Source organism: Heterocephalus glaber, unplaced genomic scaffold (assembly GCF_053883595.1).
Source record: "Heterocephalus glaber isolate CG9 unplaced genomic scaffold, H.glaber_assembly_v1.0 deba00001428, whole genome shotgun sequence".
NCBI classification, from domain to species: Eukaryota; Metazoa; Chordata; class Mammalia; order Rodentia; family Bathyergidae; genus Heterocephalus; species Heterocephalus glaber.
The window spans coordinates 674,650-702,222 of record NW_028258293.1 but is presented as its reverse complement, the minus strand read 5'-3'; the positions used below and the strand labels follow the sequence as shown (position 1 = coordinate 702,222).

The 27,573-nt window shown below is 53.4% G+C and overlaps 2 protein-coding genes across 33 annotated transcripts in view; one reads left to right on the top strand and one right to left on the bottom strand.

The window, feature by feature from the left end:
* Ap2a2 (adaptor related protein complex 2 subunit alpha 2) overlaps nt 1–9,550 on the bottom strand; it is a 49,593-nt gene extending 40,043 nt beyond the window's left edge. The window contains exon 1 of one of the 4 annotated variants that reach the window (XR_015451387.1): nt 9,116–9,337. Coding sequence is in view for 2 of the 4 variants with exons in the window: in XM_004851629.4 (XP_004851686.1) it covers nt 9,116–9,182 (67 nt within the window). In the remaining 2 variants the exon portion in view is untranslated. Of the gene's footprint in view, nt 1–9,115 lie in introns of all 4 variants that reach the window. The other 3 variants (XM_004851629.4, XM_004851628.4, XM_087211451.1) reach the window with 3 other exon arrangements.
* Nucleotides 9,461–27,573, top strand: part of Chid1 (chitinase domain containing 1) — a 55,797-nt gene continuing 37,684 nt past the window's right edge. For 8 of the 29 annotated variants that reach the window (XR_015451388.1, XM_087211466.1, XM_087211476.1 and 5 more), the window contains exon 1: nt 27,392–27,541. The gene's annotated coding sequence lies outside the window, so the exon portion shown is untranslated. Of the gene's footprint in view, nt 9,486–27,376; nt 27,542–27,573 lie in introns of those variants that run through there. The other 21 variants (XR_002397253.2, XR_015451390.1, XR_015451389.1 and 18 more) reach the window with 12 other exon arrangements.

The following is a 27,573-nucleotide window of genomic DNA, read 5'->3' as shown; positions in this document are numbered from 1 at the left end:
GGCCGCTGCTCCTTTTCTAACATGCACATCCTCTACACCTTGTGTGCCCTCATTCTGTGACCTCAGCCACATGCCACTTCTCAGTGCCTCAACTTCCTCACCTGTCCTAAGTACTCAACTCCTGTCCCTGCTACAGAGCAGTCAGAGGAATTCTCTCAAGGGCCCGTCCCTCTCTGCTGCCCGAGCCCAGGGTCACATCACTCACTTCACTCCTCAGCTCCACTCCCTGCCTGCCCTGCAGGTGCCACCATGCTCCCGGCACCTGACACAGGGGCTGATGTGTCCCAAGGGGTGCTCACCACTGCCTCTCTGCTAGGACTTTAGCCCAGGAGAGCAGCTGCTTTTGTCTACTTATTCAATGCACAAAGCAGGCACTCAGCAAACTTGTGGAACAAATAAGCTCACCTTAAAAAAATTAAACCAAGTGTGGAGGCACATGCTGGTAACGCCAACACTCAGGAAGCTGAGGCAGAAGGACAACAAGTTCAACACCAGTGCAAGACCCTGTCTGAAAAAGAACCCAACTCTCCTGAGCCCACTGTGATGGGCAGAAGGTACCCACCATGCACCTCACTCTCCTGCAGGACAGGCAGAGGATCCTTGAGGTGGCCACGTCAGGAGGGAGAGGCCCCGTCCAGCAGAGCCCCTGGAGCCGAGAGCTCCCCACTGAGGGCTCCCTGGTGCCCCAAGAGCCCCTCTCCCACTTCCCATTTCCTTCTCCTCGGTTTCCCTGGGATTCATCCTCATGGGTGCAGATCACGTCCTGCTCGACACCTCTCCCTGCTTTACCTCACTCCAAGATGGACAGAGGTGCACAGGTAAGCGTTACCAGGTGCACTTTGTCCATCTGTTCACACAAGGCTTTCAGTTCTCAAAGTGGAGGCTCTGTCCACATGGTGACCACTGAGTCCCCAGTGCCATGATGACTACTGCACACAGCAAGCTTGAGAGACGGGTCAGAAGCACACAGGAAACGCAGCATCCGGCCCTTGAGGGCTGTGGGGCAGCATGAGAGGCGAGGGTAAAGTAACACCCAGCACTGGCCGCATCTTCTCAGTCACTTTTTTTTGGGTGGGGAGCAGAGTCTCACTACGCAGTTCAGGCTGGCCTCAAACTCGCAGCACTCCTCCTGCCTCAGCTTCCAAAGTGCTGGGGTTACAGGCGTGGGCCACCTCACCTGGCTCCAGCTCTCAGTTTGTGCAAGGGCAGAGCACCCAAGCTGTACGCAAAGTAACAAATCCTTCTTTTGAACTTGCATTAGCTGAACACAAGGCACAAGTTACTCAGAAGCAGCAAGGTGAGGAATCTGGGGGAGGAGGAGCAGGCACTTACTTGTGCATGGACACACAGCTCCCAGGCAGCCCTGACCAACAGCAACACCAGTTTGGCACCACAGGGGTCAAAGGCAGCTTCTGGTCTGATTCACTGCATAGGACAAAAGGGACTCTCTCTTCTTTTTTTTCTTTTTTTTTGGTACCAGGACTCAAACTCAGGGCCAGGCGCAAAGCCGCTGGGATTTCTCTAGAACGGGCCGGACTCAAAAGTGTTCTGTAGTGCTCACTTCCACCTTCCTCTGCTTGTTTCAAGACTGGCCATTAACCTAGCTCAGTGATGGCGAACCTTTCAGAGCTTTCAATGATACAAACAGCCAGCCTAGGCACATGTGCCCCAGGTTCACCGCCAATGACCCTGTGGCCTCTCCATGCTGTGGAAGCCATAAGGGAACCGCACACTCGCTGTCCCGCCTGCACTGTGTGAAGGAAGCAAACCCAGCGCAGTCGCCTGTGAGCTCGGAGGCCAGGAAGCCTAAGCCACTCCTCCTGTCCGAGCTGCCACAGGAACAGGGCACTGGCCGAGCCGCGGGGTGGGTGGGGAGCATCGTGGGCACAGGAGAGGCAGGCACAGAACTACCACGGCTCATCAGGTTCAGTCCCGGGACCCGGGGCCACATCTGCAGAGGTGCGGAGGAAAGTGAGCAAACCAGGGCCTGACCGCACCATGCTGCAGGCTTCTTCGCCTGTCCCACAGCGCCTCCTGCTCCCTCCGGGGCACCGGGAGAGGGGTCCCTCACTGCCCTGCCAACCCCACATGCCCACTACACAAGGGAGCCGTGCTGACCGCACTCCCAGCTCTGCCACAGCTCAGCGTGGCCCAGCTCTTCCTCTCAGCAACAATGCTAAGGAAAAGGCGGAGGGTGGGCGGGAAGCGATGTCCCGTGTCTCAGGACCATGAGCCCCCGCGACAGCAGTGACTGTGACCTCCCTGCCCCCACTCAGGGCAGCACTTGGCAGTGAGGCTGCTGCCTGCTCACACGCTGGTGGAAGCACACAACTTGTCTTGCCAACAGCCTGGCTCCCTCCTTGACTTGGAGCACACACCTGACCCCAGCATCCTAGGGATTCTCAGCCAGAACTGCACACGTGGTGCTGCTGCTTTTCAGGGCACCACAGCCTTGTCAGCTCTCACACCAAGACCAGCAAGGCTCTGAGGAAGGAAATACTGCCAGAAGCTGCACATTCAGTTATCATGACCTAAATACAAAGCACCACATGGCCTAGCAAAACTGTTCATTTGTGTTTTTGGGTTTTGTCTTTTTTTTTTTTTCCGGTACTGGGGATTGAACTTAGGACCTTGCACTTGCAAGGCAGGTGCGGCGCCCCTGAGCTGAATCCCTGGCCCCTTGTCTTGTTTTATTTTTAAGACAGGTCCAGGGCCTGGGATTTAGCTCAGTGGTTTTGCTGCCTGCTGCGCAAGCGCAGGGACCAGAGTTCAATCGCTGGTACAAAAAAAAAAAAAAGACAGGTCCTCGCTATATAGTTCAGGCTGGCCTGAAACTCATTTTGTAGCCCAGGCTGGCTTGGAACTTACAGCGTACCTCCTGCCTCAGCCTCCCGAGTGCTGGGATTACAGGTGTGCACCACTATGCCTGGCTTGTTCATTTGTTTTTTAAGTGAGTGTCATTCAATATATTTTTCTTTAACCTAGGGAAAAAAGATTTAACTTACTCCATACTCACTAGAAGCCAAAAGAAACCATTCAACTTTCCACCTTCCAAACATGGAGTTTTAACACCAAACCCTGGGGGTTCTTCCGTCAGGCCAGACCCGCACTCATCAGGCTCTGGGGGCAAGGTGAAGGGGACCCTGGTTTGATCACATCGGGGCTGGGGGCAGCCCCAACACACTTTAAAGAGTAAATGCTCCACAGGCCACACACAGACACATAGTTCTCCAGGGTCTGCCGGACCAGGTTGTCTGTGGACATCTAAGCACTCATGTGTCTCCTATCATTCCTCTGCTTCCCCTGGGAGGCCCCACCACCAGGACAAGGACCACCTTGTCCCTCCACACTCACCCCGTCCTCTGAGCCCCAGGCACGCGGCCCTGAGTGGGACACTCGGGAGGAGATGGCTTAGGAGAGAGCTCAGCTTTCCCTTGGGCCGATGTATCCTCCCGAACCCCACTGGCCACCCACATCTAAACCCGGGGCAAATGTGTTCCAGAATCAAAGGTTCAGTCTCTGGAGGGAGCAGCAGCACGTCTGTCGGTCCTCACTCCTGTCCACCCCTGGGGCCATGTTCTGTAGAGCAAATCTGCAGTCTCACAACACCCCAGCACTTTTGCCCACCCAGTCTACCACAGACTCGCAGGAAGACTTCTGGGTTCAGCACCTTCAGACTTCTGAGCTGCAGCACACACAGGGTGGTCAGGAGGGGCAGTCAGCACACACATTCCTATGAACCTCCCCAAAACAGTTCTCTGCACCTCTGCCTCAGATATGATTCGTCTGACATTCTCAAGAGACAAGGAAATGCCACTTCATCCCACAAAGACAGCCTTTCCAGGAACTGTGACCTCGAACCCTGATGCCACCAAAGCAGCAGCATGGGGACCATCCCAGCAAACAGACCAAGTGCCCGACACTCGACTTTGCCATTCTTGGGACGTCCACCCTTCAGAGGAGTCAGGAGCTGGCTGCGAGGAACACGGGCACTTCCTGGAAGCTAAAGCACCTCGGAGGCAGAAGAGCCCAGCTGGGTGGGGCAGAGCCCTCCTTCCGCATCCCCTCCTTACCCTTCATCATGTACTTCCCAAATCGCCTTCTACAGAAGTGAATTATGCAGAAGAGCATAAAAGAAAATATGCAAGGGGAGCATTCTTTTTCAAAAGTCAGCACTTTTTAAATGGACAGTCAGGAAAGACAAAATGGACTCTCAACTTTGAAGGTCCTTTTAAAAATTCAACAATAGGGCCAGGGATGTAGTTTAGTGGCACAGTGCCTGCCTGGCAAGTGCAAGGTCCTGAGTTCAATCCCCAGCACCAAAAACAAAAAACAAAACAACAACAAAAAAATTCAACAACAGCAGGATGTGGCGGTACATGCCTGTAATCCTAGTACTCCGGGAAGCTGAGTCAGGAGGATCACAAGTTCAAGCCCAGCCTGGGCAACTTAGAAAGACCCTTTCTCAATATAAAATTTTAAAAGGGCTGGAGATATGGCTCTGTGCCACATTAAAACCAAAAAGAGTAACAGGCTTCCAAAGTCTGATTTTGTCTTTACCTCTCTGCAGGAAAACCAAGTACCAGATTCAATGTTTAATTCTTACACCAAAACTTACAGATTTTGAATTTTTACATTCCATTTCTCCCTGTCCAGTTGATGACTAATACCAACTGGAACTTTATGAGCAAACAAATGTTTTAAACTTTAGTCATGCTACAGTGCAATTCAAAGGGCATCCAACTCCAGCAGTTAGCTGCAGAGTGCAACCCAGCGACGGGAGCACCTCGACCCTACACCTGCAGCAGAACTGCACCACTTTCCCCAGGACACGGAGAGCCCCGGCTCGAGTCACCTGATGGAGTCAGTGCCTCTACACCGCTGGAAGCAGCCAAACTCCTGCCGGCAGCCCCAGCTCCATAACAAGAATACACGGCAATGTGTGCAACTTCCTGCCCACGGCAACTCGACTGTCTCACAGCCAGCTATCCCTTCTCCCCTCCCGCCACAGCCCCGGCCACTCTGCAGTCGGACTGTGCCCCAACAGGATGAGAAGACAGCACCTGCCCACCCTGTTGACGGCTGGGCTGACTGGGAGCCACGCCTTGGGGCAGTCCCCAGTACACCGGGAGGACAAACCCCAGAGGCCTTGCCCGGGAAGACCGAACTCAAGGCAAGGCTTCTACCAAACACGGATCCCTCTGAAACATCAGGTCACAAAAGGTCAAGTCAAAGCACCGAGCATCAGGGACCGCTGTATCCCCAGCCATGTTCCAGTGCTAGGACGTCAGCAGCAATGCCTGAGACATCCGCCAAGGCCGGGTGCGGTCAGTGCTGAGCAGCTGCCCAGCTTGTATGAGGCCCTGGGTTCCATCCCCAGCACTGCAAGAAGAAAAGACATGTACTAATTAAGTTATAGATCACTCTGCCTCGAGGATATCACTGGTATAAATGCAAACACAAGTTCCACAATAACTGAATAGTAAACAACTGTTATCTTCCCAATGTCAACGGCGCTTTTGTTTCCTCAGAATCCTTTGCTTGAATAAAACACCAAACCAACTCAAGAGCCCTGATGGATCTCAAGGGTACTGCACTGAGTGGGAAAGCCACTTTCAGAAGGTCACGTATTACACAGTCCCATTTCTACGACATCCTCGAGATCACAAAATTACAGGTCTGGAGAACAGATGAGCGGTTGCCAGGCCAGGGGCGGTAGCTGTGGCTACCAGGGCTGGCACAAGGGAGCTCTGTGATAATGAGTAGCCTGTGCTCTAACGCAGGTGGGAGTCATAGAAGGCTATGTGTGCTAAAACAGCACAAAACCCCCCCACACCCACACACACCAGGGCATGAAAAACTAATGAAATCTAAACAGCCTGGTGATTTATACCAATGCCAGTTTGTCAAAAGTGTACTGAGGGGCCAGGGATTTAGCTCAGTGGTTCCACCACCTGCCCTGAAAGCTCAAGGTCCCAAGTTCAATCCCCGGTACCAAAAAAAAAAAAAAGTGTACTGAGCCAGGCATGGTGCCCCACACCTGCAATCCCAGCACTTGGGAGGCTGAGGCAGGAGCACTGCCATGAGTTCTAGGGCAGTCTGGACCACACAGTGAGTTCAAGGCCAGCCTGGACCACATAGCAAGACTCTGTCTCAAAAAAAAGAAAGAAAGAAAAGAAAAACAAAGGTCCTGTTGTAATCGGGCATAGTGGTGCATACCTGTAGCCCCAGGACTCAGGAGGCTGAAGCAGGGTACCGTGAGTTTAAGGGCAGCCTGGGCTACACAGGGAAACTGTCTCAAAAAAGCAAAAAAAAAAGAAAAGAAAATGTTCTGTTATGCAAGATGCCCACAGTGGGTGAAGAATGCATGCCAGGGACATCCCTATTTCTTCACAACTTCCTGTGAATCCATAATCATTTCAAAAGAAGAAATTATTTTAAAACTGGAGTCTAAAAAAAACTTACTTAATCACCCAAAACTAAGATCAACTGAAAGGACTAGATTTTTTTTAATGACAACTTAAAAAGTAGAAAAAAACAGTTTCCAAATGTGGAACTCTGGTCGCTGGCCTGAGTGAACAAAGGTCAATCAGGAAGGGTCGGGTAATTTTCTGAGACACATTAGCTCGCTGCCTGAGCCACAAAAGCCATAGGTCTGAGTGGGACGGCATGACACTGGCAGCTCTTCACACACACTGCTGCCTCTGCTATCCTGAGCGGGTCCAACCAGCTCCGGTGTCTGCTCGTCCCCTACCCCTACGTCCGAGGTGCTCAGCCAGGCCTTCAAGGGGGAGCTCAGGGAACCCGTCAGAAAGGCAAAGGAGCTGAGTCTGGAGCTGAAACACACCTCGGCGAGCTCAACAAGCACCCCTGGTGCTGAGCCTCGACTGTGGCAGGACAGAGCCAGGTGGGCAAGCTGGGGGCCTGGGCACCCACATCACTCTCACCACAGGAGAACAGCTAGCTCACTGGCAGAGTCAGGCAGGCAGGGGAGGACCAGCGGCACAGAGGCCACATTCAGACCAGCTCTGGCCCCAACTCCCTCAGCCCTCAGTGCGGTCTCCTCAGGCTCCCTCATGGTCAAGTAGCTTGCTGGGCATGCACTTCGTGCCTGGTGCTTGGACAGTCATGGAAGGATGGATGATGTGGTGACCAAAATACACAGGGTCCCTGTCAGGCAGGAGGACACAGCCCCACTGGAAAAGGCAGCACCACAAGGAAACACCCCTGACCCAGAAGACAAGAGCAGTGCCAGGTGGGAGCGGACCCAACAGCAAGGTGACAGGGCCTGATGGACTAGGGGCCTAGCTCCTGAGTGACCCCAGGGCTTCTCAACTCCACCCAGCAGGGGACATTTCACCCCTCCCACCATGGAGGCATGGAGCATGCAAACATCCCTGAGGCGCCGAGCAGTCCGCACAAGGAACAACCTGGTCCCAGGGTCAGCTGTCTGCTGTGGGAAGTTCTGACCCTGTCAGCCAACAAGCGCCTCCCCAACCTGTGGAGGTCCCTCTGGTCCAGCAAGGGCTGGCACAGAGCATGTCTAGTAATGGTGGCCAGCTCTGTGAGAAGACAGCTCTCATCCTCACTGTCCTGCCCACTGCCGTTTTCTTCAAGAAAAAAAATGGAAGGACAGACATGACAGGAATTTAAGCCAGTAAACCTACATTCAAGGGTTCGCTTAGGACTGGGGATTTAGTTCTGCTGTCTGTCTTGAAAATGCAAGGTCCTGAGTTCGATTACTGGTACCAAAAAAAAAGGTTCCTTCACAGTAACATACATGCTTAGTCTCACAAAAGACATCAAGACTGTGAACGCTGTCTTGGAAAGGAAGGGGCAGAGAACACTGTCTGACCTGTAAGCCTCAATGGAGGATGCCCATTTTTCTGTAAGGGAAGCGAAGGGGCAAATGTCTTCTGCCCTCAGATCCTCCACCCAGTCTAAAGACTCAAAGGAACACAGGGAAAGGCCAGCTCAACAGCATTTACCACCAGGAGGTGAGCTTGCCACATTTCCTCACAATAAACATTAACTCCAAAGCTATAAGCATCGTGGAGTCAATCAACTACTTGCTGGATAACAAGTCAAAAATAAACACACAGGACAGAAAAATGGCTTTTTTCTTAACTTGAGGAAGAGGACATCTCTGATGCTGACAGGAGTTTCTGCTTGCCAAAACCAGGCACCCATTCTGGAAGCCTTCAGCAGGCCAGGCCCTCCCGGCCCCTTTCACCCCGGGTGGTGTGGTCCCACCCAGGGACACTGGCAGAGATGGCCTGGCCTGGAGGGAGGTAAGAAAGCGCCTCCACAACCCACACCCGGCTGCAGCGGCTCCCTGGGAGAATGAGTCACTTTAATATCAGTGGGTAAGATCTAATCAGCGGGCAACAAGCAGCCAGAACCGGGTCACCAGCACCGTTTGCCTGAACGTGGGGTCTCCAGATTCCACACCCAAAGCGAAAACATCCAGGCTGTTTTGGAAAAGGCTGGGTTAAAGGCTCCATTACTAGAAAGACTGAGATGACATCATGCTGGGAGGGGCGTCTAGGCCAGAAGGCCCTGGAGGGTACCACAGACCCCCATCCTACAAGCTTGTACTCACTCCTAGATCCCAACACTCCAGGACCCCACATTTCCGACTAAGCCTCCACCCAGCAATCCCCAACTGCCCCCAACCCAGGCTTCCCAGTGCCAACCAAGTCCACACCCCCAGACTCCTGTCCTGTACCCAGGATCGGCCCCCATCCCTGCCTCACACCAGATTTGCACCCCGGGCCCTCGCCCTGCACCCCAGGCTGCGCCCCCGCCCCCTGATCCTTGACCCCACCACCAGATCTGTACCTCCAGAGCCCCGTCCCACCGCACATCTAACCCCGGGCCCCCGGCCCCGCAGCCGCAGCCAGATCCGCACTCCCGGGACCCTGCCCGAGACCCCGCCCAACCTCCAGGTCCGCTCCACGGAGCCCCGCAGCGCACCCCAGCTTGCACCCCGCCCCCCGGACCTCGCCGCGCATCTGCACTCCGGGGCCCCGGCCGCACCCAGGCCTGGTCGCCAGATCTCCTGCTCTCGGCCGGCGCCCCCGACCCGCGCCCCCGCCCGGCCCGCCGGACTCACAGTTGCGAATGTCCGAGATGAAGACCGCCAGGCCCCGCATCCCGTCCCCCTTGGACACGGCCGGCATCTTCCCGGCCCGGAGAGGCCTCGGCTGCGGCCGGGAACAACACGGGGCGCGGGTGGGCGGCCTCACGCGGGAGCGCCTACGCCGAGAGCCCGGAGCGCGAGCCCAGGCCGCCGCCGCCTCGGCCCCGAGCTCCGCTCTCCGGGGCGCGCACGCACGACGCACGCGCAGAGAGCACGCACGTGCGCGGCGACGAACTGGGGGAGGAGGGGTGCGCGCGTGCGCAGCGCAAGGGCGAGCCCGTCTGGTTCTCAAGCTGCCGGACCTCCCGCCCGCTCCCCAGGCCAGGGAAAGCTGAGGCCCGAGGTGAGACTGCCCGCCCACTCCCACGATGGCAGCAAGTGGCTGCTGTCTGGAGGCCAGCCAGGTAGACTATATAGGATCGCCCCTGCGGACTCAACAGAGGACCTGGCAGGGCCTTGCTGTCCGGGACCCCTAGGGACTGTAAGACTGCAGATGGCCCTGCAGAGGTCCCCTTTGTGGAGCCAGATGGCTTGAAGAGGAAGCTCCCTCTCAGGGGTTATCCGGGCCTTGTGCCTGGAACTGGCCCAGACCCACCAGTGAGACCTTTGTCCCCACTCTGGCTCACTTCCTCAATCCCAGGGAGAGGTCAGGCCAGGTGGAGCCTGGCCAGGAGGAGAAAGGGGCAGGCCCTCTCCTGGACCAGCCACCCCCCTGAAGCCTCTGCCTCCTAAGGGACCAAGACCCAGTTGGTGACCAGCTCCATCCTTGCGCAGCCAGAGCAGAGCCAGCAGGGGGCTTGGAGGAAGGGGCGCCCCAGTGTCTCTCCCCACACCAGAAGACTGACCCTCGGGCAGGAATCCCTGACAGGAAGTGGGCCAGGGACGTTTCCCCTTCAGCCTGTCCTCTATCATCAGAATGCTCTGCCTCCCACACCCCTGAAGATGCACAGGGCCAATTTGGGACATAAGAATGCTTCTGTGCCACCTGAAACAAGCTTGCTGGGCAGGAGCCTTTGCTGAGGTCAGGGCGAGGAGGGCTGCAGGGGCTTCTCTGTGAATGGGCTGGAGCAGCAGGTGCCCACCTCAGAGCTGCCTCCGAGACCCTTGCAGTTGTCCTCCTGTGTACTCAGATGTGGCCTGAGGACCTCTGCTACCAAGTCCTTCAACCAACTGAGCTACCCACCCTGCCAGGTCCTTCAGACCACCTTTTCCCACCCTAGCCTGAGGTCTGAGTACGAACCTGGCCCCATCTGGCTCCTATCCCTGAACTGCCTGTTGGTTTACACATGGTGGGTTTCCTTTCTGTAATCTCTGCAATGGGCTTCAGACAATGACCCTTACAGAAAATCAAGGTTAGCAGTCTGGTCCAGGTGTGGCCAATGCCTGATGACTCGGGCTGCCCTGTGATAACCAGGAGTGACTTGTCAGAGAAGGCCACGCTCTGGGAGCACAGCGTCCCCTACCACACCTGGCGTGCCAGCATGAGACAGGACCCCTGAGGTGGGCAGGTGGGCACTTCAAATGGAGCCAGCCCGCTGCAGGACAGTGACATACTCAAAATTTTAATGGCTCATTTGAGGGGCAGGGGCCTGGTCATCCATATCTCCTCATCTTTATCTCACAGCCTAAAAATAGCTGGATTCAGCAGTTGTGAAATAGCCACGTGGGGCATACATCTCCCAGATGTCTTCTAGGAGAACTGGAGCACCAGAGGGCCCAGCACAGGGCCCAGAGAGCTGGGATGGGTTGCCTGCCTTAACCAGAGGACCCCGCACTTCACTTCCCAAGATACCCAGCCAGCCTCAGCCCTGAGACAGGGAGCCGGGTCCCAAGGTCAGACCTCAGGGGGTGCCCCAAGGACCACAGGAAGTCTAGTTTATGTCTGTGTGCGGATTGATTCCCAGGGAGTAGGCCCTGCAGCACTCTGTCTTGGGGACACCCAAAACACAGTTGAAATGCCAGAGATTCCTGGATTTAATACAGTTCCTGGACTTCGGAGCTTGGACCTGCACACTCTTAAGACTCCTTCCAGGGCTGCGGATTTAGCTCAGTGGTTCTGCCGCCTGCCTCACAAGTGCAAGGACCCGAGTTTGATCCTCGGTACCAAAAAAAAAAAGAGAACACTCCTTCCAAAAGGGCCCCGCGAGGAGCTGTGTAAATCACAGTGCTGGCCCATCCCAGGCTCTCGGGCTGTCCTCTGGGCCACTGTGCATGGTAGATGCAGTTCCCCGCTTTCAGAGAAGCAGGACAGCCACGGTGACAGGCCCAGGTGCTCGATGGTGTCGTGAACATGGTAAGCCTGGCAGTGGCTCAGAGTGGGAACAGCCTGTTCACAAGACCTGTGGGTCAACAGAAGGGCAGCCCTCGAGCTCCTGCTCAGTCAAGAAGGGTCCAGGCATGGTGATCATGACTGGAGCCCTCGCCCTCATGTGAGCCCCAGGGTACCCTGCAAATTGAAGTAGACACCTCTGAGCAGAGGGGCTGCAGTAACAGCATCACAACCTTGTCCTGCAAGTCCTTCCCAGAACTTAACAGTAAAACTAGGGGAAAGGCCGCCCTCGAGTCAAGGCTTACTAGACACCAGATTGTTCCTCACAGAGGTCTGCGGAGGAGGAGAATGGGCCAGGCCTGACAACATGGCTGGAATCCACACACGCAGCAGCAGCTGCCCCTCAGCTTCCTGGCAGGGACAAGGCAGACCATGGGGATGCAACGGGCTAAACAGAGACCCTGGTGCTCCTATCCGCAGCATAGACCAGCGGTGCTGCTGCCACCCAACTCACCCAGAGGTTCTCATGTAATTGGACATGTGGGCCAGCTTGTTGGCATGTGTGGGTTGTTTTCTGGCTTTTTGTTTGCTTCTCTACTGGGGATTAAACGTGGGGCTTAGTACCTACTATATAAGTACTCTACCACTGAACCATGTCCTCAGCCCTTTTAATCTTATTTTGAGAGAAAGTCTTGCTAAGTTGCCCAGGCTGGCCTTGAACTTTCAGTCCTTCCTCAGCCTCCCAAGTAGCTGGGATTATAGCCATGTACCACTATGCCTAATTGCTTTGGTTTGGTTTGGTTATTTTATTTATTTTTGGTTTTTTGAGACAGGGTCTTACTATGTAGTTCAGGCTGGCCACAAACTCGCAGCGATCCTCCTGGCTCAGTCCCCTAAGTGCTGGGATTTCAGACATGTACTGCTATACCTGGCTGTTGGGGAGTGGGGTCAAACACCCTGGGCAGTTCTGATGTGTGGCCTGGTTTACCAATCCTGTACTAACCCAAAGCCAAACTTGTACCACTCAAGTTGTGGATTTGCAGCCCTTCAGTGTCCCTGCCCAGCCAGCCCGGAGGAGCAAGGCATGGGAAGGATCACTGGAGACACCAGGGCAGTCACTCCTGCCCTCTCCCCTCTGTAGCAGATCACCAGCTCAGGCCCACATGCACAGCTGTCGATCTGACTGAGAGCTTTTCAGTCTCTCAAATGTGTGAAGGCAGAGGCGAAGCTGCTGAACAAGTGAACCTCACAACATAGTGGCTGACATGGGAAGAATTTTATTGCCCTCAAGGAGCATCCACCAGCACATGCAGCCTGGCCAGCAGGGAGGCTCCTCAGCCCTTGGCACGTGGTGCCTAGCTCTGGGTGCTGGGCATGATCCACCTGTCCCTATGCACAGGCAGCAGATAGAGAAAAGAAAAAAAGACGGAGAACAGTCTCCTTATTGAAGTGGAATCTGGAGGCTGCCCATTACTTCTACAGTGCGCGCATCCTGTTGACCAAGATCCCGTGACATGGACTGACGTAGCCCTACAGAGGCTGGGAAATGGGGTGTGCAGCAGGGAGTCCCGTCTTTTGTTTTTTAATTTTTATTTTGTTAGTGCATGTCTGCAGTACATGCATTTTACAATCATCTTAGAGTTGGTACAGATGTATAATACAGCTTGTTTCTTTCTTCTTTGTTTCTAATCAAGACATCCTATCTTGAGAGGAAGTACAGAAGAATGTAAGCTAAGAAACATCACCAGCCAGAGCCATAACAAATACACAGAGCACCAGGAACACGGCTGGCCTTGTCTGGCTGGGACAGCAGCACCTGTTAGGAAAAATAGAGGTCCAAGCTCAGCGGAACAGGTTTACTGCAGAACAAACCTCACAGGGACAGCGCTGGCGCCAGAGGCCAGACCAGCCGCTCCTGAGACCAGCCCAGGCCAGGGGATCTTTTCTAGGCTCACGGGAGGGGGAGTTCAGTGAGAGGGGCTGGGGCTCCTGACCAAGAACCAGGCTCCAGAGAGCACAGCAGTAATGCGGGCCGAGAATGAGGGTTGGGAAAGCGCAGGGAGCCGTGGCTGCCTTCGGTAGCGGGGCTGATTGTGTTGATCAGGATGGCGGTGGTCGGATTCCTTCATCCCAGGCTCTAAAGTCAGATAAAGACAACGGGCAGCGCATCTCTTCCTGATCTGCTTCCTGCTGATCGGGGGCACAGTTGTTGGGGTTTTGGCTAGACTGAGGAGCAGAGCCCTATTGATGTGGTCTTTGGCCACTGCCTGTGAAATGGCCACAATCCTGTTGGTGAGAAATCTTTGGAACAAATTGAGTAAGCATAGCAATAATAAACAGGTGAGTAGAAAGAGGAGACTGATAGGCACTACAAAAGGAAGAATCCAAGATAGGATAGTGGACTTCATGAATCCCATGAACTCTCAGGAGGTCCCAGGACATTAGTTGTACTGCATGGATCTCAGTGTCTGTCTCCTGCAGAGCTGCAGTTACATCATCATGATTATCTGAGATAAAAGTACAGCATGTTATGTGAAGCATGGAGCTTGTGCCCCCTTGGGCAGCTCTAAGGAGATCTAAAGCCATGCCATTTTGTAAGACTACTTTTTTTCATTTGGTGCATTTCATCCACTGATAAACTTATGGCCCTGTATGCCATTTAATGCATTTATGTGTTGGGCTAAGACCTCTACATCCAACTTTACCTTAATGGCAGCTACTCCTGGAAGGGTCACAGCTCGGGGGTAAAACCACCAGCGAGTACATTTTACACAATGCCACCGGTGATAGACTTCATCCCAATTCTGGGGTTGTTCTGGGAGACAGGGTAAAATATAGCCAGGAATATAAGGACAGTACATTGTCCTGTCCATTTAGCAGGTAGATAGGACCAGCCATACTGGCCAGAGACCCATACATGTCCTGACGGAGCCATATCTGTGAGAACCGTTTCATGGTATTTTTCCCCATTCCACCACACCTGGGGAATAGTAGAGTATGTAATACTAAGGCACAGATGTTCAGGTATCCATCTTACCTTGCATTTAGGGTCCGAATTGTCCAGCACACCATATAATAGGCTCTTTTATAACACGTTCAGATACTACCCATCCCCAACCACTGGGGACAGCATATCCTACGAGTGGTCAGAGCAACCTTTGTATGGCCTGAGGGTGTTCCTCCCACTCAGGTCCTTGCCTGTTTCAGGGAGAAAAAGATGTCCAATTTTCAGCTGTTGCTGGAGCAAGACACCAGGGGAGACTTCCCTCTGCCCTTGTGGGAATTGTGGACCTGTGCATAAGTGTGGGCCCACGGGGCCATAGGATTTGCCATAGTTACCCCAACTGGACAACTCCCAAGAATTAGGCAGCCCCTCGTCACTTGTTGGCTGTGACTATCCATTCCCATTGTTCAGCTATAGTGGACATTAAATCTGAAAGAAATTTGAGTTACTGAGTGGAAAAAACAGGATGAGGGGACAAAGGGAAAAACTGTTTGGGTGGGGGTAAAGTCACAAAAGGATCCCTTAAGCCAGAGATCACAGAGAATTTCTAAAAGCTCACCCTGGAAGGAGAAAAGGGATCATTCCTGTGCCAGGATATTGAGAAGTTAGAGAGACAGGCATCACTCAGGTGCTCACGTCTGTCACTGGCGGTGAGCGTGAGATCCTGATTGAAGTGGATCCTGTCAGGGAGCAGACCAGGGCGGGGCTTTCGCCAGTTTTAGGACAGAGAAGTGAGGCCAGGGAGGAAGGGCTTTTAAGGTTACCCGCTACCGGAGTTCTGAGAATTATTTGCTGGATTCCATCCCCTTTAGGGCACAAGGGACCTAGTGGTGCCCTCATGTAGACAGGGTCACCTGCCGAAAAGGAGGGCTGGACCCATCAGGCAGCAGGCTGTGGGGAAGGTGAGACTCAGCATGTGACTGCGGGGAGGTGCACTGCATTTGACAGAGTGAGGGCAGAGGACTTAGAGGCGAGGGCTTCTGGTCCCCCGGGAAGTCGGACTCTAACTCTCTGATGAGAGGGGCCTTCCATACATTAGTTCAAAGGGGCTTAGCATGGTAGGAGAAGCTCTCAGCTCGAGGAGGGGCAGGGCCAGAGGTGGACCCAGTGCTGTGTTTGGATTGTGAGTTTAGTCAGTGTCCTTTTAAAGATCCCATTTGCTCTTTCTGCTTTCCCTGATGACTGGTGTTATAAGGAATATGAAATCTCCAGTTTATACTGAGTGATTTTGCCAAGTGTTGAACAATCTGAGAGGTCAGTGCTGCCCCGTTATCTGACTGCACGAAGGCTGGGAGCCCAAACCTCGGAATGATCTCTGTTAAAAGAACATCAGCCACAGGGGAAGCCTTTTCCTGGCAGTGGGGAAGGCTTCTATCCACCAGGTAAAAGTATCGGATCCTTTTAATGGGAAGCATGTGAGTGAAGAATGTTTGCCAGCCTTCATCAGGCAGGTGGCCTCTAGCCTGGGGTGTAGGAAAAGGAGGATTGGGGGGAAGTTCACTGACAGATGGAGCTATCTTTTTCTTTTTTTGTACAGAGGATCGAACTCAGGACCTTGCGCTTGCAAGGCAGGTGGCAGAACCACTGAGCTAAATCCCTGGCCCTAGATGGAGCTATCTTTTGAGAGTTGGTATAGGTTTCTGTCATCTGTGCGTCTGTAGAAAACAGTAAGGGGAGGAGGTCCTGCATAAAAATGAGTGTGTAATTCAGCAAGAGAGGAATGTGAGAGGTCTCAGGGAGGACTCGTTTTCCATACAAAACCCACCACCGTTTATGGAAGGTACCCCCTTGTTCTGCAGCCTCGGCTCCTCACTCTCCATGTAGCTTAGGGAAACTGGTAAAGGGAAGAGGTGTTTAAGTGGGGGAGCCTGAGGCTACTCCTCAAGCCTTCCAGCCAGGTGATCTGCTGTGTTGCTTCCTGGCACACTTCTTACCCCTTTAATGGCCTCTGCAGTGGATGACTGCACCTTTAGCTGGGAGAAGGGCTGCCTGCAATAGGGCATGGATCAGCTTTCCATTTATTATGGGCATTCCTATGGCTGTTAAAAATCCTCTGTCTTGGGCCAGGGATTTAGCTCAGTGGTCCTGAGTTTGATTGCTGGTAACAAAAAAACAAACAAACAAACAAATCCTCTTTCTTGCCGGATTTGTTTATTTGAGTGTAGCGTGTGGTAGGCATACTTAGAATCAGTGTGCATGTTAATGGTCCTATCCTTTGTTAAGGTTAGTGCCCTGGCCAGTGCAGTGAGCTTGGCAAGGTCGGCTGGCTGTGGGGTGGTGCTGCTTGGAAGTGGGGTGTACTCAGTTACTTCTGGGGGGGGGCATTCATTGTCACTATTGCCCTCTACTGTAGCACATGCGGCCTGAGAAGGGGATGTCTTAGAGGCACTGCAATCAACAAACAGTCAGAGACACCTGGGATGTGAGTAGAGGTCAGGTGGTGAAAACTGTTAAGGAGAATCTGCTAATTCAGGACAGGAGTGGTGTCTGAAGTCTCCTGGGGTCAGGCTCCAGTATGAATGAGGCAGGGTTTAGAGGGGGCCTCGGTGAAAGGAGACCAGAGATTATATTAAGGTAGAGTGTAGGATCTGAGTTCTAGAGGGAGAAATGGAATGAAGAGCTCTGTGGCTTAACAGATCCTGGAACCCATGGGAGGACCAGACCGGGTGGGGGACGGAAATTTATTTTCTGAGCCTTAGGACTAGGAGAGCAGCAGCAGCCAGCAGGTTGAGGCAAAGTGGCCAGCTCTGATGGAAAGGGACAAGCTGTTCGGAGAAGTAGCTGCGGGGAGCAGGGGGTCTCCTGGAGGCTGTGCCTGAGATTGTAGCATGGTTATAAATATGGAAGAGTTTATTAGGGTTGAGAAGGTGGGAGCCTTGCTTAGGGCCTTTTTCAGTACCTGGAATGCATGGGTTCATGAAGAATCAGGACTGAGGGGCTCATTGAGCCCATCCTTGGAGGCATCATAAAGTGGCCTGGCTCTGATGGCAAAGTGATGGACCCTGAGCCAAAGTAGCCCACTAGTCCCAGGAAAGAGAAAAGTTCCCATTTAGTCTTGGGGAAAGGTAGAGAGGAAATCCTGGGGCTTTTTTGTTGTTGTTTGGTTGGTTTTTTGGTACCTGAGATCGAACTTGGGACTTTGCACTTGCAAGGCAGGAGGTGGAACCACTGAGCTAAATCCCCGGCCCCAAATTGTGGTTTTTTTGCAATCTGGGATTTCTCTCGGGTACTGGGAGTGATACAGAGTCCTAAGTAAGTTACCACTGGGGACACAAGTTGGGCCTTATGTTTAGAGTCCCTGAAACCCCTGTCTGCCGGAAGGTTAAGGAGAACAGTCTGAATACTGCATATGTCCTTTGTGGGGCTACAGAGGTCATCAACATACTGCAGGAGGACACTAGGGCTTTGTTCAGAGTCAGAGAGGTCTCTCTGAAGTGCTTGTCAAGGGGATGGGGGCTGTCACGGAACCCTGTGGCAGAACTGTCTAGATTAGTTGTTGTGTGAAGTTAGAATCGGGATTAATCCGGGTGAATGCAAAGAAATTTTGAGCAGAGAGGTCCAGGGGGATTGTGAAGAAGGCATCTTTGGGCCGGGGATTTAGCTCAGTGGTACTGCCACCTGCCTCGAAAGCCCAAGGACCAGAGTTCGATCCCCAGTACCCAAAAAAAAAAAGAAGGCATCTTTAAGGTCAAGGATCCAGAGTGTGTTGCAGCAGGGGGTATTTGGGATAGGAGAGTGTAAGGGTTAGGGACCACAGGATGGATAGGAATTACAGTGACACAGCTCTGGCAGAGGTCATGTATTAAGCAGAAGGAACCGTCAGGCTTTTCTTTCTTTTTTTTTTTTTGGTACCAGGGATTGAACTCAGGACCTCAGGACCTTGTACTTGAGAAGCAGGCACAGCGCCACTGAGCTACCATTAGGCTTTTTGACAGGAAGAACAGGGATATTATGAGGAGAGTTGATGGAGATCAATATTCCTGCCCCGAGAAGGCGATCAGTAGTGGGTTTGATTCCCCTCAGTCCTTCTGGGATAAAGGAGTACTGGGGGAACTGAAATAAAATGAGTAGGATCCTTCAGTGAAGTTCTTATAGGGGTATGAGAGGCTATTTTGGGGGTACTAGTGTCCCAAACCTGGAGGTTTAAAAGAGGGCATTTTATGGAGATGGGGTGGGCATCAGGCAGACTGTTTTGGGTTCATCCTCCTTGAGAAGAACCTTGTAGGCTCAGGGAGGGTAAGCATATATAGCATGGCTCCCAGTTTATGCATAAGGTCCTGCACAGTAAGGGAGTAGGGCAGTGGAGAATAACTAAGAATGAATGGAGGAGGGTCGCTCCCCCTATTGTGCAATACAGCAGGGGTGTCTGTAAGGGGTGCTCATGAAGCCTGTTCATGCCAACCACAGGAATAAGGAAGTGAGCAAGTGGCCCTTGGATTTCAAGAAGAACAGAAAGGCTTGCCCCAGTATCCACAGAGAAACATATGGCCTTACCAGACACCATCCCAACCACCCTGGTTTCTGCAGACTCACTTTGTGTGGCAGCAATGGATCCCAATCCTCCATCCTTAAACCCAGTAGATGAGACAGGTCGTCAGAAGTGGGCCAGGGCTTCCATCGTGTGTGAGGTTGTATGGAGCTGGAAGGGTGTTCCTGCTGGGACAATCTACCTTCCGAGGTCCCCACTGGCCACAGATGGGGCATGGCCCGGCTAGGGGGCAAGGATGGGGCAGACTTTTGCCCAGTGCCCATCACTGCCACATCTGTAATAGGTACCGAGAGCGGCGGCAAAGGCCTGGGTGGTAGAGACCCCTCTGTGAGGGCTGAATAGCACAGGCAAGCGTTTGGTTCTTTAGTTTGTCTTTCCTTTGGGGCCCCTTGCTCATCCTCCCGGATGTTATAAATGCAGAAGGAAGCACTTATGAGCTTATTTCTGGGGGTCTAGGGTCCCTCGTGGTACTTTTGAAGCTTTGTTCTAACATCGGGAGCAGGCTGGGAAATGAACTGGAGCTGGAGGAAGACCTTCCTTCTCCGGACTCAGGATACGTGTTAGTATCTGACTTAGTCACTTTTCTTGTGCCTGAGACAATATCCCCGACACCCAAAGTTAAAGGAGGAAAGGGTTATTTGGCTCACAGTCTGTAGTGGTTTCAGTCCATAGTTGGGTAGCTCCACGGCAGGGTGGCAGACGGACATCACAGAGGGGGAGCCGTCCATGGGGGAGAAGACCGCCAAAGCAAGCGAGGGAGGAGCATGCACCAGCCCTCTTTCTGTCTCTTGTATTTTATCCAGGCAGGGTAGGGCACCCTTAACCCTGTCCAGGACTTTGCCAACCTATCAGTGGACTGATTTAATACTTTGAATTTATTTGATTGAATTTATTATTTTATTTACTGTATTTATTTTAATTTATTATTTAATTACAGGCCCCTGAACCCAGCATCACACACTCTAGATCCAGCCACCTCTGAAAACCGAACCTCTGAATGCATGAGGCTCCGGGGGGATATCTAGACACAAGCTGTGACAATATATTTTGTCAGGGCCAGGGATGTAGCTCAGTGGTTCTGCTGCCTGGCTCGTAAGTGCAAGGTCCCGAGTTCGATCCCCGAACCAAAGAAAAAGATGCTGACAATATATTTTGTCTCCGTTAGGTGGGACATAGAAAGGATTGGATTTTCATCAGGTCCCTGAGTAATCATGCTCAACTTATCATACTTTACTGCCTTATATGTGTTCTTTTCCGTACCATCCAGGAGGCATCTAATCGTCTGATCGTACCTCTTAAGACCCTGATCCCCATCCTGGTAAGTTCAGGCAGGTTTCGTGGGGGTGCTTTTGGAACTGCCTGAGCTGCCACTGCGTGTGTTGGGTTGTTTGGATTCTGCTAGTGGAGTTCATCCGCATAAGTTTTGGCTGCCTGCTAAATGCGTTCTCTCTCATCAGGTGTGAGAATTGAGGAAACAATCAGATTTATGTCTTGCCAAGTGAGGCTGAATGCCTGAGTTACAGGGAGGAACGCATTCCTCTATTTACCAGGGTTTTCAGAGGAGGATCCTAGCCGCTATTTAATCTGTGCCAAGTCATTCATAGAAAAGGGGACATGGACATGGACTGTTGCCTCAATGCCTGCCACTTGTTGGAGTGGAAGGATTGCGGGAGGGCAGGGGCCGCCCGAGAGTGGGTAACCAGCAGGGAGGGCAAGGAAGAGGGGCAGAAGTTGAGTTGCTCCCAGGGCTACATGTGCAGCCAGAGATGACGCTGGCTCAAGAGGAGCAGGAGGAGGAAGCCTGTACGGCAGAGGCTCATCTGCTGGTCAAGGTCTGAGTCTAAGGAGTTAAGAGTAGATTTTTTTCTCCAGCAGGAGTAACTGGTGGACAGAGCAAGTTTGCAGAGAGAGAGAGAGTCAGAGAGAGACAGACTCAGACAGAGAGCGTGACTGCAGAGGTGTAAGTGGAGACCGAAGAAATCTTGGGCATAAGGGGCCTCCTGTCACTTGCTACTTCCCTGTAGGTAGTCACCAAGATCGCAAAGAATCTGGAAATTAAATGTGTCAAATTTAGGCCATTGGCTGAATAAAATGAGATGTTTAGGTCGAATATCCCCTTGTAAACCGAGGGGCTGAAAGAATTTTTAGAAGGCAACCCCAAGGGGTGTCTGCTGTCCCGCACCAGTCTCACTGGAAATCCGCGGCCGAGCCCGGCCCTGCGAGAAACCCCAGAGTCTGAGATTCTCTACGTGACCTGACCATGTCAGAGAAGGTTGTTCTGGGAGACTGGGTAGGTGCAGACATTTGGGAGCCCATAGTAACTGGTAAGAGAGTGGCTGGGAGTCCGTACCCTGAGTTGGGGCATACCCCGGGCAGGACAAGGGACCAGGAGACTCTCTTGTGGGTGTGGGCCGGCCACATCAGGAAAGGTTCTTCTGAGATTGGGCGGCATCCTGCTCCAGTTTCTCCAGAAGTCCACCCAGAGCCTGGCCCTACGGGTCCCCCCAGGGGTCTGGGATGGATCCGCACTTCCCAGCCCACCTCGGAGAAGGTAGGGCCAATCTTGGTGGTCCTGGGCTGGACAATGACGTGTACGCTGTTGAGTGGCAAATGACTTCCTGGAACTCGTAAGGAGGAGAGGGAGAAAGAGAAAGAGAGAGGACTGGGATGGGCCACACTGGAAAGCACTAGGGTCACAGAATGCTGAGGTGGGGGCGCTAGAGTGGGCCCCTTGGCCCCTCCCCATGTGGGCCACCAAATATTAGGAGCAGGGGAAAGGAGAAACAGGCCTGAGCTCAGCGGGACAGGCTTGCCGCAGAACAAACCTGATAGGGACCACGCTGTCACCAGAGGCCAGACCAGCCGCTGACAGGCCAGGGGGTCTTCTGTAGGCTCATGGGAGGGGGCATTCGGTGAGAGGGTCTGGGGCTCCCAGCCAAGAACCAGGGTCCAGAGAGCACAGCAGTGATCCGGACCAAGGACGAGGGTTGGGAAAGCGCAGGGCCCCGTGGCTGCCATCAGTAGCGGGGCTGATTGTGTCATGAGTGCCCAGGGGCAGCTGTGCTGGGAGCAGTGTTTAGAGGGGTCTCTGGTCAGGATGACGGTGCCTGGATCCCTTCAGCACCCCCACAGTTGTGCCTGCAGAGCCAGGCTGACACTCATCCTCTCTACAGTGGTTTCATTCCCAAGGACTTTGGCCACTGCATTATCCCATTTCTTAACCAGAAGACCCGCTGAGCAGAAGCAGCACATACCCCAGAGCCTAGGGGACACGCACAGAGCCTGGCTTACACAGTGAGTTCAAGACCAGCCTCAACTACATAGTGAGACCCTGACCCCCCAAAAAAAGAAAGAGGGCCAGGGATTTAGCTCAGTGGTTCTACTGCCTGCCTTGAAAGCGTAAGGACCCAAGTTCGATCCCGGGTACCAAAAAAAAGAAAGAAACCATCATAGTCAAGTTTTATAACACATGCCTGTAATTCCACTTACTTGGGAGGCTGAGATAGGAGAATGGCACACTTGAGACCAGCCAGGGCAATTTGGAAAGAATCTGTCTCAAAATTTAAAAAAGAAAATTTTTTTTGGTACCAAGGATCAAACTTGGGACCTTGCGCTTGCAGCACAGACACCGGAACCACTGAGCTAAATCCCCGGCCCCCCAAATTTTTTTTTTTAAAAAAAGGACTGAGGCCGGGATTTAGTTAGCTCAGTGGTTCCGGCGCCTGCCTCTCAAGCACAAGGTCCTGAGTTTGATCCCCAGTACAAAAAAAAAAAAGACTGAGGATGTAGCTCAGCAGATAAGTGGTTGCCTAGCATGCATCAACCCCTGGGTTCGATCTCCAGTACCACAAAAAAAAAAAACACTGGGCACCGTGACACATAGAATCGCAGCACTGTAGGAGACTGAGGCAGAACTGTGAGTTTGAGTCCAGCATGGGTAATTTAGCAAGATCTTGTCACAAAATGGCGGGGGGGGAGAGAGGCTGGGGATCCTGGGTACAATCACTAGTGCCAGAAACATACACACACACACACACACGCGTGCGCATGCACGCACACACACACAGCTAGGGCCCACTCTAGTGACTGTCTTCTGCGCTAATCACATCTGCCACGGTCCTGTCCCCAAATCCAGTCGTACCTAGACACTCGACCACTTTGAGCCTCACGGAATTGGATTCACTGTGCACTCCTATGTGCACCTTATTTGTTTGGTACTTGATATGCAAACTAGAACTTGTTGGTGTCTGTTACCCTGTGACTCCATACTCTTTCAGCCAGAGCCATCTGTTTACTGCACATCATCTTTGTGCTCTTTACACCTCCCAGAACCCACAATGATGAGCATGGAAGTACTGCTGCAAAGGCACATTCCAAGGTCAGGATTTCATTTGTGTTTGTTTGTTTGTTTGTTTGTGACAGGGTCTCACTATGTAGCCCAGCCTGGCCCTGAACTCCCAGCAATCCTCCTGCCTCAGCCTCCACAATGCTGGGATTACAGGTGTGCCACCACCATGCCCAGCTTTTTGAAGTCAGGATTATGTAGCAGTTTTCAGAGAAACAAATCATCCCATAACAGAGGTGATGTTTTGGGGACAGGATTTTGAGTCCTTGGCTTCTCTCCCACCCCTCTACTGGGAACCTGAATTGCTTTGTTTTTTGACACAAGGTCTTGCTAAGTTGCCAAGGTTGTCCTCAAACTCACCATTCTCCTGCCTCAGCCTCCTAAGGGCTGGGGGATTAGAGACACTGGTTTTGATAGAGGGAATTCCATCTTGGACAAGCATCATGCCATCATCTGTCTCCAGGCCAGCCTAGAACAGGCCTACCTACACCACTGTTGTTGGGGGCTGTGTTATCCCAGCCAAACCTAGATCCTAATGAATGCCTGTTACCATGCCTGAGGGTGCAAGGTGAACCCCAACAGCAATGCAGGACTACCATTCAGTTTGAGTCTGAGGCATGTTGAGAAGTCCCCCATGCTGCCCAGGTCTTGCCATCAGAACCATTTATATCCTCTCCCTCAAGTCTTTTTTGTCCGCTTGTTTGTTTTTTGATGCAAAGTCTCACTATGTAGGGCCGGGGATTTAGCTCAGTTGTTCCACCGCCTGCCTCGAAAGCTAAGGACCCGAGTTGATCCCTGGTACCAAAAAAAAAAAAAAAGTCTCACTATGTAGTTCAGGCTGACCTTGAACTCAGGGTGATCCTCCTACCTCAACCTTCAGAGTGCTGGGATTACAGGTAGGCACCACCATCCTCGACTTCTCCCTCCAGTCTTAACACCACTGTCAACTGTCAGGAAATGGCACCCCCCCCCCCCGTGACCAAAACCACAGGAGCAATGCATCAGGTGACACTAGTCGGAGAGGTGCCCACAAGGTAGCTTTAAAAGTCCCAGCCTTCCCCCAGGGTGTTGTCACTTCTCTGTCCAGCAGGGGGGACCCACAGCCCCACCCCCTACCCCCTGGACCCCCGAGGCCAGGCTGGCCATGCATGGCCTGGGGTATTTTGCAGCAAGCATTCCTCTTGGGCAGCACCCACCCTGCCCCTGGCACTCAGCCCTGCTCCTTTGTGGGCCCCACCAGGGTGAGCTGATGTAAGACACGTTCATTTTAAAATTGTCCTGAGAAAAACTTTCAGGAAAGAAAGCAACTGACAGAAAATATCATGGGGTGAGGGGTTCGACATGGCAGAATGGGTACCCAGGGGCTGCTGTGATAAACAGCTGCAAGCCAGGTGCTTCCAAACCACAGGAATTTATTCCTCACATTCTGGAGGACAGAAGTGCAAAATCAAGGGGTCCGCTGGGTGGGGTCCTCCTGGACGCTGGGAGGGGGAGTCTCCTCCCAGGCCCCACACCAGCTGTCATTTCCCTGGGGCCCTGGGCAGAAGCCCTGTGACCCCATGCATACCCCTGTCTTCTCATGGCCCTCTTACCTGTGTCTGTCTCTCCTTCCTCTTTGAGGACCTCGGTCACTGGATTTAGGGCACACTCGGGGATACTGCACACCCAGTCCCCTCCCTTTGGTTTTCAGGATTTTGAGTTGTTTGCAGGATCTTGAGAGAAGGAAACCTGTGCCTGGGGCCTTGGAACACAGGGTCCTTCTCTTAGTGCTAATGCACAAGGACAGAAAATGCCATCTCTGACACTTGCCCTGGGCCTTAGCCCCCACTGGCTGTGACCAGACTCCTCTGCACAGATGTCACCCTGGCCTCGGCCAGCCCAGCCAACAGGGCCCTCATGGGGAACATGGACAAGAATCTGCTGTGCTGGCTCTGCACCTCCATCCCAAGCATCCCTGCATGTGCACATGCAGCTTCCTGTTTCCTGCTCCCTTGGATTTGCTTATCCCAGCACCCAGGGAGGATGTGTGACCACAGGGATGGAGTCTGTGCAGGAGGCCTGGTGTGTGTCCCTCTTCCTAGACTTCCCGTCTCTAAGCCAGAATGTCCCCAGGGGCCAGGACAGGCAGGACACAGTCAGCAATAGTGGCCCATGTCCTGCTCGCTGGCTAACACCAGCCAAGGCCTCTCCTTAGAACAGGACAGAGTCACGGAAGCCACTGTCAGGAAGGGCTTTGCCTGTGCTGACTTGGCAAATGAGGAACAGCCCACGGCCACCCACAAAGCCAGGGCCCCACCCTCACCCACCCAGGGCACTGGCCAGCCCAGGGAAGAAGCAAGCCCTGCCCCAGGGCACCAAGCACTTGCCCAGGGAGGCCTCCAGGCCACCCCCAAGAGGCAGGCACCTTGCTGGCCGGGGACCAGACTGAGTTGTCCGACAGCAAAAGCAGGGTTTCAGTCCCCAGGGGCGGCGATGCTGGAATTTGCAGGTCCCTCTGTGCATGATGGCTGTCCCTCCCCCTCCTGCCCTCCAGTGTCCACGGCAAGCAGGCAGGGCAGCCTTAGCTGGGCTACCCCTCACCATCCCGATAGGGGCTGGGGATGGTGCTGAAGCCTAGTTTAGTGCCTGGCCAAGGTGGTAAGACCCAGGCGGACATTAAATTCAAATCCATAGGATCAGCTCATTGAACACCTAAATTCAAAGCCCAATTTCTTCTGGATTTTAAGGATTTTGCTCTGTAGCTCAGGCTAGACTCGAACTTATAATCCTCCAGCCTCAGCCCCCAAGTGCTGGGATTATAGGCATGTGCCACCGCACCCGGTCAATCTGAATCTATAAATTTATAAAGTATCCTTTTTCTGTACTTTCTATCTGAATTGATGAACTCAAATAGATTAAAATTTCCAAGGGCCGGGGATTTACCTCAGTGGTTCTGCTGTCTACCTTGCAAGGGCAAGATTCCAAGTTCGATCCTCGGTACCAAAAAAAATGTTTTTCAATGTAGTAAACCCCAAGTTATTTTAGATGCTTCAGAAACCTGAAGGTGAAACAGCTGTGGTCAGGGTTCACTCAATATAGAAATGGTAACAGCTCTGGCGCTCAGGCTTTCTGTGCTCGAGTCTCGACCTTCTCTGCCTGCTGTGGCTGACAGAAGCCAGCTTCAACGCAGGGACCTGAGGCCCCTTGGTGCCAGCTGGCAACTCAATAGGCCTCCAGCCGTGCCCAAAGGGACTCTGCAGGTGAGTGGGGTGCACCCAGAGTGGGTTTTTGCTCTTTAGTTCAAGGACCTCAGATCTGGAGGGGACGCTGAGGAAGATAATGCTTCTCCCATTTTTTTTTTTTTTTTTTTTTTGGTACCGGGATCGAACTTGGGTCGTTGCAAAGCAGGCGGCGGAACCACTGAGCTAAATCCCCGGCTCCAATGCTTCTCCCATTTAAGCGCCTGCATGACTCCCAGGACACCCCGCACAGCTCAGAGGCCCTCTCCAGAGCTCTGCTCGCTCGACTTGGGGTCATCTGGGCCACTTGCCAGCAGCGAGGTGCTGAGCTGGATACCAGGAAAGCAGACAGCCTCACTACACACTCCCAGCCCCCCAGGAAAGACGGGGACAGCTGCCAGAAAATAGGAGGAAGAGAAAGAAGGAAACGTGATCAGAAAGATCGACCACAACTCCCTTGTGGAGAAGACTCCGAGGCAGCAGGAACAGGGAACTGGCCTCACAGTCGGCCTGGAGCTGGGGCTGGGTGGAGACTAGCGGTGAGGTTTCTGCAGAAAGCTGCCAGGGAACAGCAGAGGAATGAGGTGGGGCCTGGCGGCTAGTGACTGAGAAGTGGCCACGCGTGCACGCTACAGCGTGAGGCCTGGGGGGGCGCCTGAGATGGGTTAGGGGCCTGTTTGCCTCCGGGTTCCCGCTCCCTCAACCTGCAATACGGGGGACAGGACTCAAAGCCCGGATTCCAGACGCGCGGGTGTGGGCTATCCAGATCACACAGCCTGGTACACAGCGTGTCTCAGCCCTAGATGGCGCTACGCTACTAGGAGCTGCCGCACTGGGGAAAGCAGCGCTGGTGCCTCGTAAGCCCCGCCCACGGCCCCCGCCCATCCCAGTGTGCCGCGCGCGGCGGTCAGAGGCTAGCGTGGCGTGAGCCCTGGGCTGTGGGCGGGACTTCCGGAGCGTTGGGGCATCTTCCGGTCGGCGCTAGGGGGCCGACTGGCCTCCGGGCGTGAAGGTGAGCCTCGGGCGGCTGCCCTGCCCCGCCTCCTCGTGCTGCCTGGGCTTCCCCTCCTTGAGGTGGGCGCGGTGGGCGCGGTGGGCGGCGGGGC